At 38.6% G+C, this 15,675-nt stretch overlaps 1 protein-coding gene across 3 annotated transcripts in view; it reads left to right on the forward strand.

Moving 5' to 3' along the window:
• Positions 1-1,562, forward strand: part of PTPRK (protein tyrosine phosphatase receptor type K) — a 553,733-nt gene extending 552,171 nt beyond the window's left edge. For all 3 annotated transcript variants that reach the window (XM_059941248.1, XM_059941246.1, XM_059941245.1), the window contains one exon: positions 76-1,562. In XM_059941248.1, the coding sequence (XP_059797231.1) occupies positions 76-129 (54 nt within the window). In that variant the 3' untranslated portion in view covers positions 130-1,562. The remainder of the gene's footprint in view (positions 1-75) is intronic.
• Positions 1,563-15,675: the final 14,113 nt, after the last annotated feature.

The raw sequence follows: 15,675 nt of genomic DNA on the forward strand, positions 1-15,675 counted from the left end.
ATTTGATAGCTATTATTCTCCATTCTTCTCCTTTTTCTTAACTTTGCTCCACCCTTTTGTTTTAACATCTTTCAGGAACAGTACCGTTTCTGCTACGACGTAGCTTTGGAGTACCTGGAGTCATCTTAGTTGGGGGAGACTTCAAAGTGCATCCAAGCAGAGCCCATTCATCTGTTGAGCCAGCAGCTGTTGTACGTGTCACACCTGTGCAGAAAGATTCTAATGTGGGGGGTGGGAGGCTTTTACATTTGAGAGGTAAAAGTATTTTTCTTATGAAGTTGTGTATCTTAATAAAAAAGACTCAGTTTCTATTATTGTACAAAAGCATCAACATTTCGTGCCACATAAATTTTATTTAATAAGAAGCAAATGCAAATGAGAACTTCTTAGTGTTTGTCCAGTGAACACGCAGCCTCTTCTCTCCTGGCTTTGGTAGAGCAGCCACCACGTGTTGCATGAATCAATACTTTCTCTGTGGCATTTTTCTCCCTTTTTCAGATAAAAGATGTTAAATCTTTCAAGGAAGAAGAAAGAAAAGCTGTGCAAATTCATAGGAAAGTTCATTTTTTAATATGTTTCAAGTGTAGCAGATCTCTATATAAATATATAAATGTATATAACTGGCTTATTTTCCTTTAATGTGCAATGATGGCTGGATCATTTAAAGTTCTTTTTAGAAAACAACATAAGCCAAAGACTCAAGTGTAAATATGTCTATATGGAGAAAGCACATTATATTTATTGGTTACTTACATTCCTTTTTTGATGGCTAAACTACTACCACCACACAATCATTTTTTTTTTCTGAAGAAAGCTTTTTCTTTCACTAAAATCAACTGTAAACAATTTTTGTAGATTATTTTTTGTATGGTTAGTGTAAGTAGAGGATAAACTTTTTATTCATAAACCAGGAAGCAATGTTCTTTATAGTGAATCTCTTGTGTACATGCTTGTGAATTAAATTTATGTAAAACACCTTGGCAATTGGGTCTTTTAATGTAGGACCAAATTAAAACATTTTGCTGAAAATATATAATTTTCCACGATTTCCTTAGGTCAGTAATGGTTTGGTGATCATATATGAGAATTGCACACATTCAAAGGCCTTGCTGATGACTTGCATAATGTTGAACATAACCTTTAAGCATAATTTAAGTTTTAAAGGAATTGGTCTTTTCAGCCTATGACCACGCACTGGTCAAGAAATCAAGATGGCAACATTTATGCTTTCAGGGTCAAGTGTTAGCAAACTGTAAACTGTCAAGGTGATCCAGTGTTTCTTTTGATGTGTACATGCACAAGCTTTGGGTTCTGAGCATAGGAAGTGTGAACAAATCGATGCCAGAATCCTGTTTTGTGCATCATCGTGGGATTCTCAAGTGAACCTTTCTAAATGTGGTCTTGCACACATGCTCCGTGTAGCTGTAACTTCATATCATCAGCTTGCAGTTTGTTATTGACTAAAGCATTCCAGTATCCTCTTTCTAGATTGCCAGTTCATGACATGGTGCTTATGAAGATTTAATTAAAGTAAGAGTGAAATAAAATTGTTATAATTACAACAGTTATTGTTTGCACATCATTTTCTGCCCTTAATTTTCATACCTTCACTCCCAAATAAATACCTTATTCTCATTGATACAAGTAGACCACATAAAATCTATTAAAAGTAAAACTTGGGACTTCCCTGGCGGTCCAGTGGTTAAGACTCCACGCTTCCACTGCAGGGGGTGTGGGATCAATCCCTGGTGGGGGAACTAAGGTCCTACATGCTGCGTGGCACAGCCAAAAAAAACACAAAAAACTGATGTCCAAGCAGTAATTTCTTTCACTTTTGTTCTTTAAATTGAATTTCAAAAACTCCAAATGAGTGGAAAGAAAAAAAGGCCAGGGGATTGACATTGATTTTTTTTTTTTTTTGAGTTACTATATTTATATGTTACTATCTCTTTATATACATTTCCTTATTTCTTCCTTATAACAAACTTGACAGATAGTAATTGTCATCCCTATTTTACCGATGATAAAACTGAAGTTGAGAAGGTAAATGATTTGTCAACAGATTTAAATCTGAGTCTGATTTAGCAGCTCACTCTCTTCCAGTAAACACACTGCTTCCCTGATGACATGGCAAGGGAAATTTGGCACTTCATTCTTATTGTTCCTCATTAATTGATTTTCTCATAAAGTATTATCTTTATGGGTATCTTCAAACTTCCACTTGCTGTGTACATTATTAGAACATTTGTGACTTTCATTCGTAAGAATTTAGATAAGAGAACTTATCTTTTCCTAGGAAGAGTAATTTTCATTTAAACACGGATGCATTTAACAAAAAATCCACAAACTCACTCAAGATTGCATTACCCAGTAATGTTCATGATGTTGAAGGATTCTGCTTTGCAGCATGACCCTGATTTCATTTCTATTCACAGGATTAAACCCACACATAACCAAAATCACCATGAGTACCACTGACCACAAAACTCAGAGGTCCGTGTGGCCTCCAAAATTCAAGCAAAGAACAAAAAGAGTCCTCTTTCTCTCTAACAGAAAATAAAAATGTTACGCTTGCTTTGTTCAGGCACCACCACAGAGGCCAGTGCACCTGGAGACAACTGTACTGGGGGAGAAGGGTGGGATGTTATATCTGTTTTTCTTAATACTCTTATTCAAAAATTCATACTTTATACCGTTGTGGAGTAGTCCCATGCATGGCCATGTCCCACTCAGCTGTGTCCCTTTAGGCAGGAGATGTCTTAGTAGAACTCTTAAAATATGCTCTGCTTTTCACAGTTAAAGGCCTCCTATCTCTATGTCAGTTATTCCTTAAATGGCTGTCATGACGTGGAATTTTATAGATTCCCTTCCTCTATATTATCACTAGGGAAATGTTGGAAGTGGGTGGGCAGAGACACACAGCAACTGGGAATTCGAGTTTTAACCAATCTTGAAAATAAGTGTTAACCTTCTTGTCTGTGCTGCCTAGCCTTTTTCTAATGTTTAGTCTTTGAAGAAAGAAAAGGGTTTTGCATGAATGTGTTGCAGCCAAATGATCTCTGACATTGAGAGATAAACAAAAAGGAAGATATTTCTGACTGGACCAGTAGGGAGAGGAGACGTTTTTACCTCTCTACTGATGTGCTCATTCAGTATTCACCTCGCCATCTCTTGGGTTCCAGGTCCTCGTGTAATAAGCTTGGAGATCAGCCATCAACAGCTGCTCCCTCTCAAATCTGCTCTGTTGCCAGAAAATGGTGTCCGTAAAAAAAGTTCCCGGCATATTATTTCATAAAGTCTCCCCACAGCTTAGGGAGGCTTGGAGTGGGAGAGATATTATCTGAATTTGTTCACAACTCTGGTCTATTCAAGTGGTCTGCAGAGTATTAGAAAATTATCTCTCTGAAACTAAAAAGAAAAGCTCTGTCTCGGGATCTGCTTTAAATAAGCTATCAGTGGCTTCTGGAATAGAAATTGTCCAAAAATCAATGGAAATGTGGTAGATATATAACACTTCCGCACTTCCAGCTTCCTCCAAAGTGAATTGAAATGCTAACCTGGAAGATAACAAACACCAGAGAGACACTGTTGTTATCACATCCCGAAAGAAAACAATGGAAGGGGTTTCTAAACTGTTGAAGCAAACATAAAGTCCCTGTTGAATATCTGAAAGCTCTTTCTTTAATGTTCAGATCTGCTCGGGGTGGGAATGGTAGGGAGATTTTATGACAGATACTATCTCTCGTGATGCACTTGCCAGTTGTAGAAAAGGAGCTACAATACCTGAAATCTAACCCAGAAAATTGTGTGCTGATTTATTCTGATGTAGTTGTGTTCATTTCAACTTAGTCTTATTAGTCTTGTCAGTTTTATCAGTCTTAATTCAGATAGAGGAAATATAGCATTTAGGACAAAAATACAAACCCTCAGTACTTAGATGCAATCTATGTAGATACAGAATATGAAGAACAAAAATATCTAAATTGAATCACCAATGAGTTATTTCCTTAAATAGTTGTTTGAATGTACAGACGGGCAAAGGCCATATGTTCCCACTATGTTGCATAGTCTAAGAGACAAAATCAAACTGGAAAAGTAGAGAAAACAAGATCGTCATGGCATCCACTTGTTATTTGTTGAGAAAGAGGAGATGCCTGCGGAGCCAGCGGGTATTGTGAGTGAGAGAAGTAGGCCAGGTATATTTCAGAATGGTCATTCCGTTTGTATTATTACAACAGACATCTTCAATGTATGGATTTCTACAGGGGTATTTTTCATCTCAACAAAAATATATCTGCTTCCCATTTTTACTAAAACACATATTCCTTTTGGTCCATTTGGCTTTTTCTTACTTTTGACTGAAATACGGATAGTAGATATTCTGCCATCTTCAGCTCTACTACAAGAAACACAATAGCATGAAACTGATGATAAATGACAACTGTTGTTTGACATGGGGACCAGAGGCAACGATGTGGGGAGGCCAACTCCCACTTGGACCCGAAAGCACAAGTGATGCCCAAAGAGAATGCTCCTCATCTCCCAGTAGTGTTTGCCGCATGAGAATACGGCCCAACAGTGTCTCATCTCTCAAGAGGATGTGGAAATCTAAACCTTTATGTGAACTCTTAAAATTTTTGAATATTAGCAACCAGTTAAATTCAAAAACAAAAATATACCCCTGACCCAACTCTGTGAAAAACAAAACCTGTCAGAAGGCTGCATCTGGTTGTCTAAGTTTGTGACCTCCATTGTAGAATAATTGTTGTTTTACTGTTCTGACTTTCTAAAAATGTGTTTTAGAGAAACATGAGTTTTAGTTGTCTCTAAATAGCTATCATAACTTTTTCATACTTGTTCTTGGTTTCCTATTTACCTTATTTTCTCACATATTTTTCTGTTTTAAAAATATATGTAGTTGAATCTTAACTCTTAAGATGAAGAAAAACAAGGTCGATGTCCCCGCTCCCTCCTACCTGGACTAAATTCAGAAGAGCATATTTCAGAAAGTAATTCACACATTTCACCTAATAAGCACCCCCAAAATGATGACTAGAAAATAATTCTTCTGGAAATAATAGTACTGAGAGCTCAAAAGGGGAGCCCTTGTTCTGTGAGCCATGGGATAGCCTGAACTGTTTTAGCACAAGTGCAGTAAAGCATCTGTGGAAGCACCACACTCCAGATTGTGATGGTACATGCTGACTTACATGGCAGGTGCAAAACATTTTGGGCTCTTGCCAGCCCACGGTGGGAACCTGAACTCCAGTTCCATAAATCTAATTACCTGGCGCACAGTCAGCAGACTGGATTTCTCTTCACCTTCATGTTATATTCTTGGAATGACAGTGAGTAAGTATTTGTTAATTACTTGCTTTCCAGTGTTAAGTTCTGTATTGCCTGAGTGCTCAAATGTGGTCATTGAGGAAAAAAATACCTTCACATAAGAAATCCACATGAAATCATGGATGTTACAGGGATATTAGAGATGATCAAATCCAATGCCCTTATTGTTAAGTTTAAGAAAGTAAAACCTAGAGGAGTCATATGTCTATCAGTAAAGGGTCAGATAATAAATATTTTAAGTTTTGCCCACCGTTGGTCTTTGTTACCTTTGTCGTTAGACCTTCCTTAGAGAATGGCTAAAGGAAATTCTTCAAACAAAAAAAGAAATAATTTAAAAAAAGAGGAAATTTCAAGCATCAGAAAGGAAGAACAGTGGAAAGAGCAGAATTATGGGTATATAAAATAGAATATCCCTTTCCCCATGTATGAGTTTTATAAATTATATTTGATGATTGAAACAAAAATTACAATACCATCTGACATTCAAGAAAGTAATATTTAAAAGTAGGAAAGAAAAAGGGATCTAAATAGAAGTAAGGTTTCCAGACTTTACTGTAAGTGGTAAAATAATGATACCACTAGATTATAATGTCATATATTTATATTGTAATGCCCAGAGAAACCACTGAGAAAACTACACCAAGAGATACACTCAAAAACACTATATATGAATGAAGATAAAATCTTAAAACATGCTTACACAACACACAGGAAATTAAGGAAAGCAAAACTGGAATAAGAACCAGACAAAATAAACAGAATAATAATAATAAAAAGGCAGATTTAAGTGCTAACATACCATACTCAACAGAGACAGTACAAAAAAAGTAAAATTATAAACAAATATATCTCATGAATTTTACATAAAAATTTTCAACAAAATATTAGCAAACTGAATCCAATAAAGTAAAAAGAAATGCACGTAACCAAGTGGGATGATTTCCATGTATGCAAGGCTGGTTCAACATTTGAAACTCAATCAATGTTATGCATCATATATCAACAAGCTAAAGGAAAAAAAAGCATATGATTATATTAATTTGAAAAACCATTTGATAAAATCCAACACTCATGGATGATAAAAGCTCTCTAGAAGGGAACTTCCTCAACTTGATAACATCTAAAAAAATATTTACAGCTAACTTCATAAAAAATAGTGTAAGACTGAATGCTTTCTCCCTAATCTTGAGAACAAGACAAATAAAATATCACTATTTTATTCAACACAGTACTGGAATTTCTAGCTTGCAATAAGGCAAGAAGAAGAAACAAAAGCCATACAAATTTGAAATATAAAATAAAACTTTTCCTGTTTACAGATGGCATGATTATGTAGAAAATCCCAAAGAACCTACAAAAATCCTAGAACAAATAAGTGAGTTAAGTAAATTCACAGGATACAAGATCAACACAAGAATGTCAATTGCATTCCTATACATTAAAAATAAAAGTTATGAAACTGAATAACACAATACCATTTATCATTGCTCATAAGAAAATGAAATACATAGATATACACTTATCAAAACATGTACAGGATTTACATGTTGAAAATTACAAAATTCTGATAAAAGGAATCAAAGTATACCTAGACAAATGGAGAGATACATTTGTTCAGGGACTGGAAGATTCAACATAGTAAAAATGACAGTTCTTTTCAATTGATCTATAGGTTTAATGCAGTTTCTATAAAAATTTTCTAAACAGTTTTTTTAGATATAGACAAGCTTATTCTAAAATGCATATGGAAAGGCATAGCTAAAATAGCTAAATAATCTTGACAAAGAATAAAAATGTGTGGGGGAGGGAATCATTCCATCCATTACTGAGGCATCTATGTTGCTATATTAATTGGAAGAGGGCAGTATTGGTTATAGAAAAAAAATAGAAGATTTTCTGAATTTAGGACTAAGCGGAGTTCTTAGACTTAACCCCCAAAACATGATTCCTATAACTAAAAATTGATAATTTGGGCCTCATCACAATTAAATATTTTGCTCTGTGAAAACCCATGTGAAGAGGATGAAGACCAGGATTAGAAGAAAATATTTACAAATTTTATATCCAGTAAAAGGACCAGCATCTAGAATATATAAAGAAGTCTCAAAACTCAACAGTAAAAAAAAAAAAAAAACACAATTTAAAAATGTGCCAAAGACATGAACAGACATCTCGCTGAAGAGGATATACAGATAACAAGCTTATTGGAAAGATGTTCAACATTGGTAGCCATTAGGAAAATGGGTATCATAATGAGCGTCACTGCACATGCATCAGAATGGCTAAGACAAACCTTAGTGACAACATCAAACACCAAAAGTTGGTGAGGTTGCAGAGAAACTGGACCAGGCATATATAGCTGATAGAATGGTAGAGCCATTCTGGAAGAGCATGACAGATTCTTATAAAACTGAACATGCAATAACATACAACCCAGAAATTATGTTCCTAGGCATTTATCCCAGAAAAATGAAAACTTAATGTTCACATATGAATATTCATAGCAGCTTTATTTGTAATAACCCAAAACTGGAAACAGCCCAGAGAGCCTATACCAGGTAAGTGGTTAAACAAACTGTGGTATATCCCTACTATGGAGCACTACTCAGCAATGAAAAATAAAAAACTACTGATATAGGCAACAACTTGAAAGAATCTCCAGGGAATTATAATAGGTGAAAAAAGCCAATCCCAGTAGGGTACATGCTAAAAAGCCAATCCCAATAAGGTATATGCTATATGATTCCACTTACATAACATTTTGAAATGACAGAATTTTAGAAATGGAGAATATATTACTTGTTACCAAGAATTAGGAATGTCGGTGTGGTGGGTGAATGGGAGGTGAGTGTGGTTATAAAAGGGCAACATAAAGGATCCTTGTGGTAATGGAACCATTTGGTATCTTACCTGTGGTGGTGGGTGAATGAACCTAAATATGTGACAAAATTGGACAATGTTTCAAGTGACCTGGATAGCTGCAGATAATAAGGGAAAGAATCCTTTCAATCCAAGACCCCAAAATAGGAAGAAGCTATGTGTACAGGGAAGAGAAAGTGGCCAGTGAGGCTGGCGCCCACTGAGCAGACTAGTACAATGTGAGGTCAGCAAGAGTGGTCCACGGCATGTGGGCTTAGTAAACCAGAGCCAAGAGTTTGGATATATTATTCATCTTTGTCCTCCATTCTCTCCACCCTCAAAATGTAAAATCCATGGCTTAACACATTGTATTACACATGGCAGATTTCAATAAATGTTTATTATGTGTAATCTAAGCCAGATCTAGAATCTAAGCCTCTTTTTCCTTCTGTTTTCCTCACAACATCATACAGTGTCTCTGATTCTAAAAAAAAAAAAGCAGACAAATAAATGAAACCCACAGGCATCTGCTCCTGGGAACTTTCCAGGATTTTCCTTTGAGTACACTAGGTAGCTCATTCCCCTAAGTACTTTGGCACTTCATACGTAGTATTCATGAATTCAATGAACTGTTTAGTGAGTAGTTTGACTCTGGACCGTGAGAAACAAAAACTAAATCTGGGTCTAAGGAGGCTATGGCAATTCATCCAGTTCAATATCACTGATGGAATATAAGCAAAATCTTCCTCCATTCCAGTCCAAACACATAAATGACAACAACATATAAACATATAAGCGCAGAGGCTACTATGAAAACTGGAAATGAAAATCTCATCAATCAGAAATGCAGAGGCTTTCCTAAAAAGCATATTGAACGCCACAGCAGCGAGTAGGGGCTGAAACTGTGTAACCTGGGGGTGTCAGGGAAGATGGGCCAGCCCCAAACTGAAGTCACAGGGCTGACTGTGGGCTCTTGGACCACACTGTGTCTGCATATTGGAGCCTGAACTGTATCAGGGCAGGAGAAGAACAGCCTGCCCTTGACTGAAAGATGGCATCACCCACCTATACCTAATGGAGACTCAAAGTCGAGAAACATGTTACTTACTCTGGGTAAGAATCCTGAGATTGTATTAGATTCTTAAGGCTGTTGTAACAAATTACCACAAACCAGGTGGCTTAAAACAACAGAAACTTATTGTCTCAGTTCTGGAGGTTGGAAGTCTGAAACTGAAGTGTCCGCCAGGCCATATGCTCTCTGACACCTATAGGGGAGAATCCTTCCTTGCATATTCTAGCTTCTGGTGGGTTATCAGCAATCCTTAACACCCCTTCTCTTGCAGCTGCATTACTCTAATCTCTACCCACATCTTCACATGGTATTCCTCCTGTGTCTCTTCTCTTATGAAACCAGTCATATTGGATTAAGGGCTCCCCTTACTACAGTACGACCTCATTTTAACTTAACTAACTGCATTTGCAATGACCTTATTTCCAAATAAGTTCATATTCTGAGGTACTGGAGGTTAGGACTTCAACATGTCTTTTTGGAGGACACAGTTCAAGCCACAACACACAGCAATAGATAATTAACACACCCAGCCAAACTATGCACGTGTAGGGGGGGAATGAAGATATTTTCAGGCATAGTCATCCCATAACAGTGATGTATACAGAACTTCATCTGCAGTGGTTACTGCTAGACTATCCTTTTTTACATATTTATGTATCCATAAAATATGGTTTTATTGGATTTTAAATATTATATAAATGTTATAGTGTGGGTATCCTGCTGCTGCTTCCTGTTTTTCACTTGTTATATTCTTGAGATTTACTTACTTTGGAAAGCTAGTTCAATTTTTAAAATTCCTATATGGTATTTGATTGTAGACACATAACCTATTTTATCAAAATTTTCTCTCGTGGAGGAATGTATGTTATTCTCTATTTGCCTTTCAAGAGTGCATATTTTTCTCTACTGACCTTTTAAGAGTCATCCTCTGCCCTTCTCTACCTGGCTGTGTGTCCTGGGAAGCTGACCTCTTGGGACAGCATCACTGGTACTCCCTTGCTCTCTGACTTAGTGTTGGGTTTGGCCAAGGCCAGGCACCAATGGGAGACCAGGTGGCAGGAGGACAGTGTGGTGGTGCTTTCCCCCTGCTGGTCCACATTTTTTATAGTGGCTGCCCTCTACCAACCTTTTGGAGGGCAACATTTCACCTCTGACTTCAGCTCTCCAAATTCTAGTAACACTGCTTCATCCTTCGGGTCTCAAGCTGATAATGACTTTCATCCCTTGCTACTTCCTGGGTGCTTTACCAATCTTTGTTGGTCCCCTAAACTTGCTAAAACTTGTAAACAGTCCTTTTTTAAAATCTTTCTATTTACTGTTTGACTACACCATCTATTTCTTGTCCAAATCTTGACTGATACACTAACTGGTTCCAGAAGTTGCCCTAAGACACAGTCCATCAAACTGGATTACAGAATTAGGTCATTTATACATTTGATGAGTGCGTGGATGAACTCTTCACCAAGGGGAAATGGGACCTTGGTAATATGAGGCAAACAATAGCTGGTATCTTTATTAAAACAAGTCTGCCTCTGGCATGTGATATGTGCCTACTGAACTAGCAAATGTCTTTCCTTTAGTTTCCATCAGCAAGTATAACCTGCAACATCTCACCTTTGCCCAGGGGTTCAGCAGTACACCTTTGCTGTCTTTTATCAAAGCAATGTCTGATCTCTGTCATATTATAGTCTAGACTAGAGCAGTGATCCTCACCAAGTGTCATTTGTGAACTGGTTTCTGGTCCATGTTTCTTACATGTTCCCAATGAATTAGGGAGCTTGCACCAGAATGTGAACTATGGCACTAAGTACACTGTTCTGTTCAGCTGACAATTTTTTCTTAGCAAGACTTTTTCGATGAGGGAGCAGTGCATTGATTTACATTCTGGTATAAGCTCTTTTCATCATTGTCACAGACCACGGCTTTGAATAGCTGATATTCTGGTCTGGGGGGACCTTGATTACCTTGACATGGAACAGGGTATCATGTTGGGACATCAGGAAGAAACTAATAACCAGATGCCTTAGGAAGAAAAAGCGTAGTTGAGGAAGGGAGGCAACCATGTGAACGTTCACAGATCTCTGATGTTATGAAGTTTCTAGTAGGACAATGGTATAAAAACGTCAAGATATTCCCTCTTAAATGAGAGACAAGTTGCCTCACTTTGCACAGCCCACAGCGGAAAGAGCCCTAGGACTTAACTTATCTACGGCATTATATTTGGGCATACTGCTCTGATCCATCTACAAGGTAACTTGTAAGGCTTCCTGTTGCAAGAGGTATGTGGAGCAAGAGAGGGTCTGCAGCAGGTCCAAGTTTTTACACAAGGTGACCTGCCACTTAGGTCTATGACCCAGAAGACCGAGTAGTACTTGAAAAATTTGTGGCAGAAAGGGATGAAGTATGTGCCAGCAATAGTAACATCACAAAGCAGATCCCTGAGGTTTTGGAAGGAAGCCTATTTCCTCTTCTGCCAACCACTATTTTCCAGTGGCAAAGCTGCTTTGTGTTTACTACTAGGCTCTAATAGAAAAGAAACAGCCCAATATGGTGTAGAACACCACGTGACTCTAAGAATGGACTATAAGAATGTCTACCATCAACTGAAGACATTATGAAGTTGGATGTGTGCAACAGCATTCATTCCCTTATGAAATGTGATTGGTATGTATGTATGTGCAAGACTGAGCCTGAGCGGGTCAAGAAACCACAAGTAAATTTCAGGAGTGATGGCTCAGACTCCGCTGACATCTGCTCCTGCTCTTCACTTTCTCTTCCCTAATTCTTCTGGCCTTGTTGAGATCCTAAAATCATCGTGGTCTTATTAGTCAGTGGCCAGATTGTTGACATGTCAGCACCATTTCCAGCTTTCTTGTTTTGCAGAGTCTAGGACAAGGGTTGGCAAACAACTGTCTGTGGCCCAAATTCAGCCTGCCACCTGTATTGTACTGCTCAAAGCTGAGAATGGTTTTTACAAATGTAAATGGTTGGGGGGAAAAAAAATCAAAAGAAAAATAAGAGTTTATAACATGCAAACACTATCTGAGATTCAAATTTCAGTGTCTCTATGTACTTACTTTTCACACTACATTGACAAAGCCTAAAATATTCACCATCTGGCCCGTTATAGAAAAATTTTGTTGACTCTGATCTGGAAGCCTGGAAACTATGTTGCCCAAAATTCCTAGTAGATTAGATTCCACTCATGAGAGGTTCTCATAGGAGATTGAGAAGGAAGAAAAGAAGCAGAAGGTAGTTTTCTCCTGTGAGGTGTTAGGAAACTTCATGAGCTTTGGCAAACAGCTGATAGGAGGTGTCGCTAGCAGCTTCTGGGCTTCCTCTTGTGAATTAGCCACAAAGGTCCAGCAGAGATCACAGGTGACTCCTGTACTTTATCGTATCCTGAATTTGAATGGCATTTTCCCCTAGGCTTCACTCTTCCCACCCTTCCAAAGACTTGTGTGGGCTTTGCATTCCCATATTCAATTCCTTCTTCCTGGAAGTACCTACATTAAGTATTTCTGATCTTCTACCCAAACCTTTCTGAGCCAATAAGAAAAACACTGAATCACTGAGGGAAAGAGAGTAGCTAGCACATAGCTGCTGCCATAACTGGAATTATGTGTTCTGTGAGAGCATACAATAAAGGAATTCTTACTTATTCTGAGAAATCAGGTAAAGTTTCCCTGAGGAAGTGAAGACTGATCTTAGATCTGAAAGAATAAGAATTAACCAGGCAAAGGACTGGAACTTTCAGGCCAGAGGAAGTGTTATAGGAATGAGGGCTGGTATGCAAATAACCCTTTAGAAGGAAGAATATGGTGCTATAAAGAGAAAAATGCCAGTGGGACTGAAACTTCGAGAGCAACATGCAAGAGAAAGCTGGACAGAGAGAGAGAGAAAGGCCATGTAATGCAGAAGCTTCTAGGCTGTGTTAAGGGTTAGTGTCTTTCTCCCATGAACTATGGGAAACATTTTCATGACCTCTGTTGGTCATGAAAACTTTATGAAAGAGATGACATGAGAGATGGGATTCACTAGCGGGTGGGAGAGTGGTGAGAGAGGAGGGCATTCCAACAATGGCACAAGACATCTTAGTGAATTATTTATCAGCCAGTGTAGCTGGAGCAGAGTATAGTGGAGATTAACTTAAAGACAAAGTGGAGAACCTACCATGGCAAGGGTTTCGATTTTATTTTGTTGGCAATGAAACATTATTCCGGCAACCATAGAGACACTTCTGGAGATGGTTTTTGTAGTAAACAAACTGAAATATCCAATTTGAATTTAGGTTGAGAAATACTGCTGGCTTTTGTTAATGATAGTGTTTTTGTGGTTCTTGAAATGAGACAAGAGGCTTAAAGATACAGGAAATTGGTGGCTTTGGTAAAGACTTTACATTGTTTCATATTAAAAAGAGCCGCTGCGGGGGTTTCAAAGGAAATAGGTTATGGCACTTTTTAATATTAGATGAGTAAGTACCACATCTCCTAGGCTGTGTCTTCAGTATCCAGCACTGGCAATCTTATCTCATGAAGAAGGCAAGAAAAGGATGCTAATTGAAATTTGACACACAGGTCTTGAGAGACATGCATGCAAGCAGTTTATTGGAGAAGTGGTCTTGAGAACAGCATATGAGAGGGGTGAAGAAAGCAGGATGGAGCAGAGGGAAAAGTTTAACCATGATGCAGTTGCAACAGAGCTGGGATGGCCCTTCAGAGTTGCAGGTTGCCCCAACGGAGGCAAAGAGGTTAGGTTTTGTACCCCTGCATCAACCAATCACTGGCACCAGGCTACCCAGAGGGAAGGGACGTAACCTTGGATGAGGAAGCTTCCACAAACCAAGGGTAATTCTCAGAGAAGCGTTCAGCTAAGAGCTGTCAATAGTCAACACTTCTGACAACTGGGGAATGGGCACATAGGCTCCGAGGAGGGACCTGGGAGGTACACCGCAGCATTTATTACATTTCACCCCTGTGTGTCTCTTGTATCCATTTACTTCACATAATGAATTTATCCCATCTGAAATCAGCTCTTCCAGGATTCTGGTTGGCCTCTGTTACCAGGAAAACATGCAAGAGAAGAGTTAACAGCACAAACTGAAGACCCCACTGCTGCAGCTAAGTTCAGGGATATACATCATCTCCCTCCTTTACTACTCATTCTGGATTTACCTCACCATTGACTAGCTCTCTGCTGGTCTTGATGGCTTATGTGGTTGAGTGATGCAGATTCTTATCCATGAGGGATGAGAGCCCCTAGTCCTGTGCATTTCCCAAGCAATAACTGCTGTACTTGACTATTTACTGTCAATAATGAACATAGGAGAACCAACAGATGCCCCAGTGGACCACTTGGACGGCAAATGAATTCTTCCCTATCCCTATTATGTACCAGCAGCCTTGCCTCCCTATGAATATCAGGATCAATTATACCTGCCATGATGGTGCCACCATTGCTTGCCTGCTGAACTCTGGGTACAAGAAGTTTGAAGTGTCCAGGGGTCAATTTTGACTTAAAGTTTGGTGGGACTCTTACTGTGTCCTCTGGCGGAAGGGTTCTCTGTCTGGAAACCAGAATATCTAGAGCCATGGAGTCTAGAGTTAAAGCTATAGGAAGCAAAACTCCGAGTAGGTGTCTGAGATTGATTATCATTAGAGACACTCTTACCTGCACCCCTTGGTTCCTGTGTCCAGGTGTTTATATATTGGGGACCCAGCACAATATAACGGATGTTGATTTTGGGGAAGTGTCATATCATGAAGGATGGTGCCCCATTATCCAAGCTGGTGTCTCATCTGCACATTCCATCACCCCACCAAGCTGGTAGTTTCCAGGTAACACAGAATGTAACAGGACCAATGGAACCCATAACCATGTGCTCATGACTGGACCACTTTTTCTTTAAAATGTTTCCTCTGGTTTTGTTTGTTGTTTTGAGGGATCCCATGTTGGTAGATTAAAAACTCTGTAAATCTTTGTATAGTGATACTGGTTGAGGTCTTGAAAGTAATAAAGGTAACCCGTACTCAGAATAATTGTCGGTTCAAGTCAATATAAATCACTGGTTTTTGCAGTGTAGAAGGAATCCAATGTACTCAACTTGCCACCAGATGACTGGTTCATCTCCTCAAGGGATTGTACCATATTGGAGGCTCAGTATTGGTCTCAGTTGCTGTCAGATTGGACATTTGCCAGTGGCTAAGGACATAGGCTGTGTAAGCATCAATTAGCTGTTGAATTCTGTCCACTTGGTTGTGGTGGATATTCTCTGGTATTAATATACAATACAAGGATCTTCATACTCCGTATCCCCCTTGATAAATATAGCCAATACATCTCTCCCTGCAGTCTTCCAATTTTTCTCATACCAGGGCCCCAAACAAATAGCCAAGCCA

This window comes from Balaenoptera ricei, chromosome 12 (assembly GCF_028023285.1).
Source record: "Balaenoptera ricei isolate mBalRic1 chromosome 12, mBalRic1.hap2, whole genome shotgun sequence".
Taxonomy (NCBI): domain Eukaryota; kingdom Metazoa; phylum Chordata; class Mammalia; order Artiodactyla; family Balaenopteridae; genus Balaenoptera; species Balaenoptera ricei.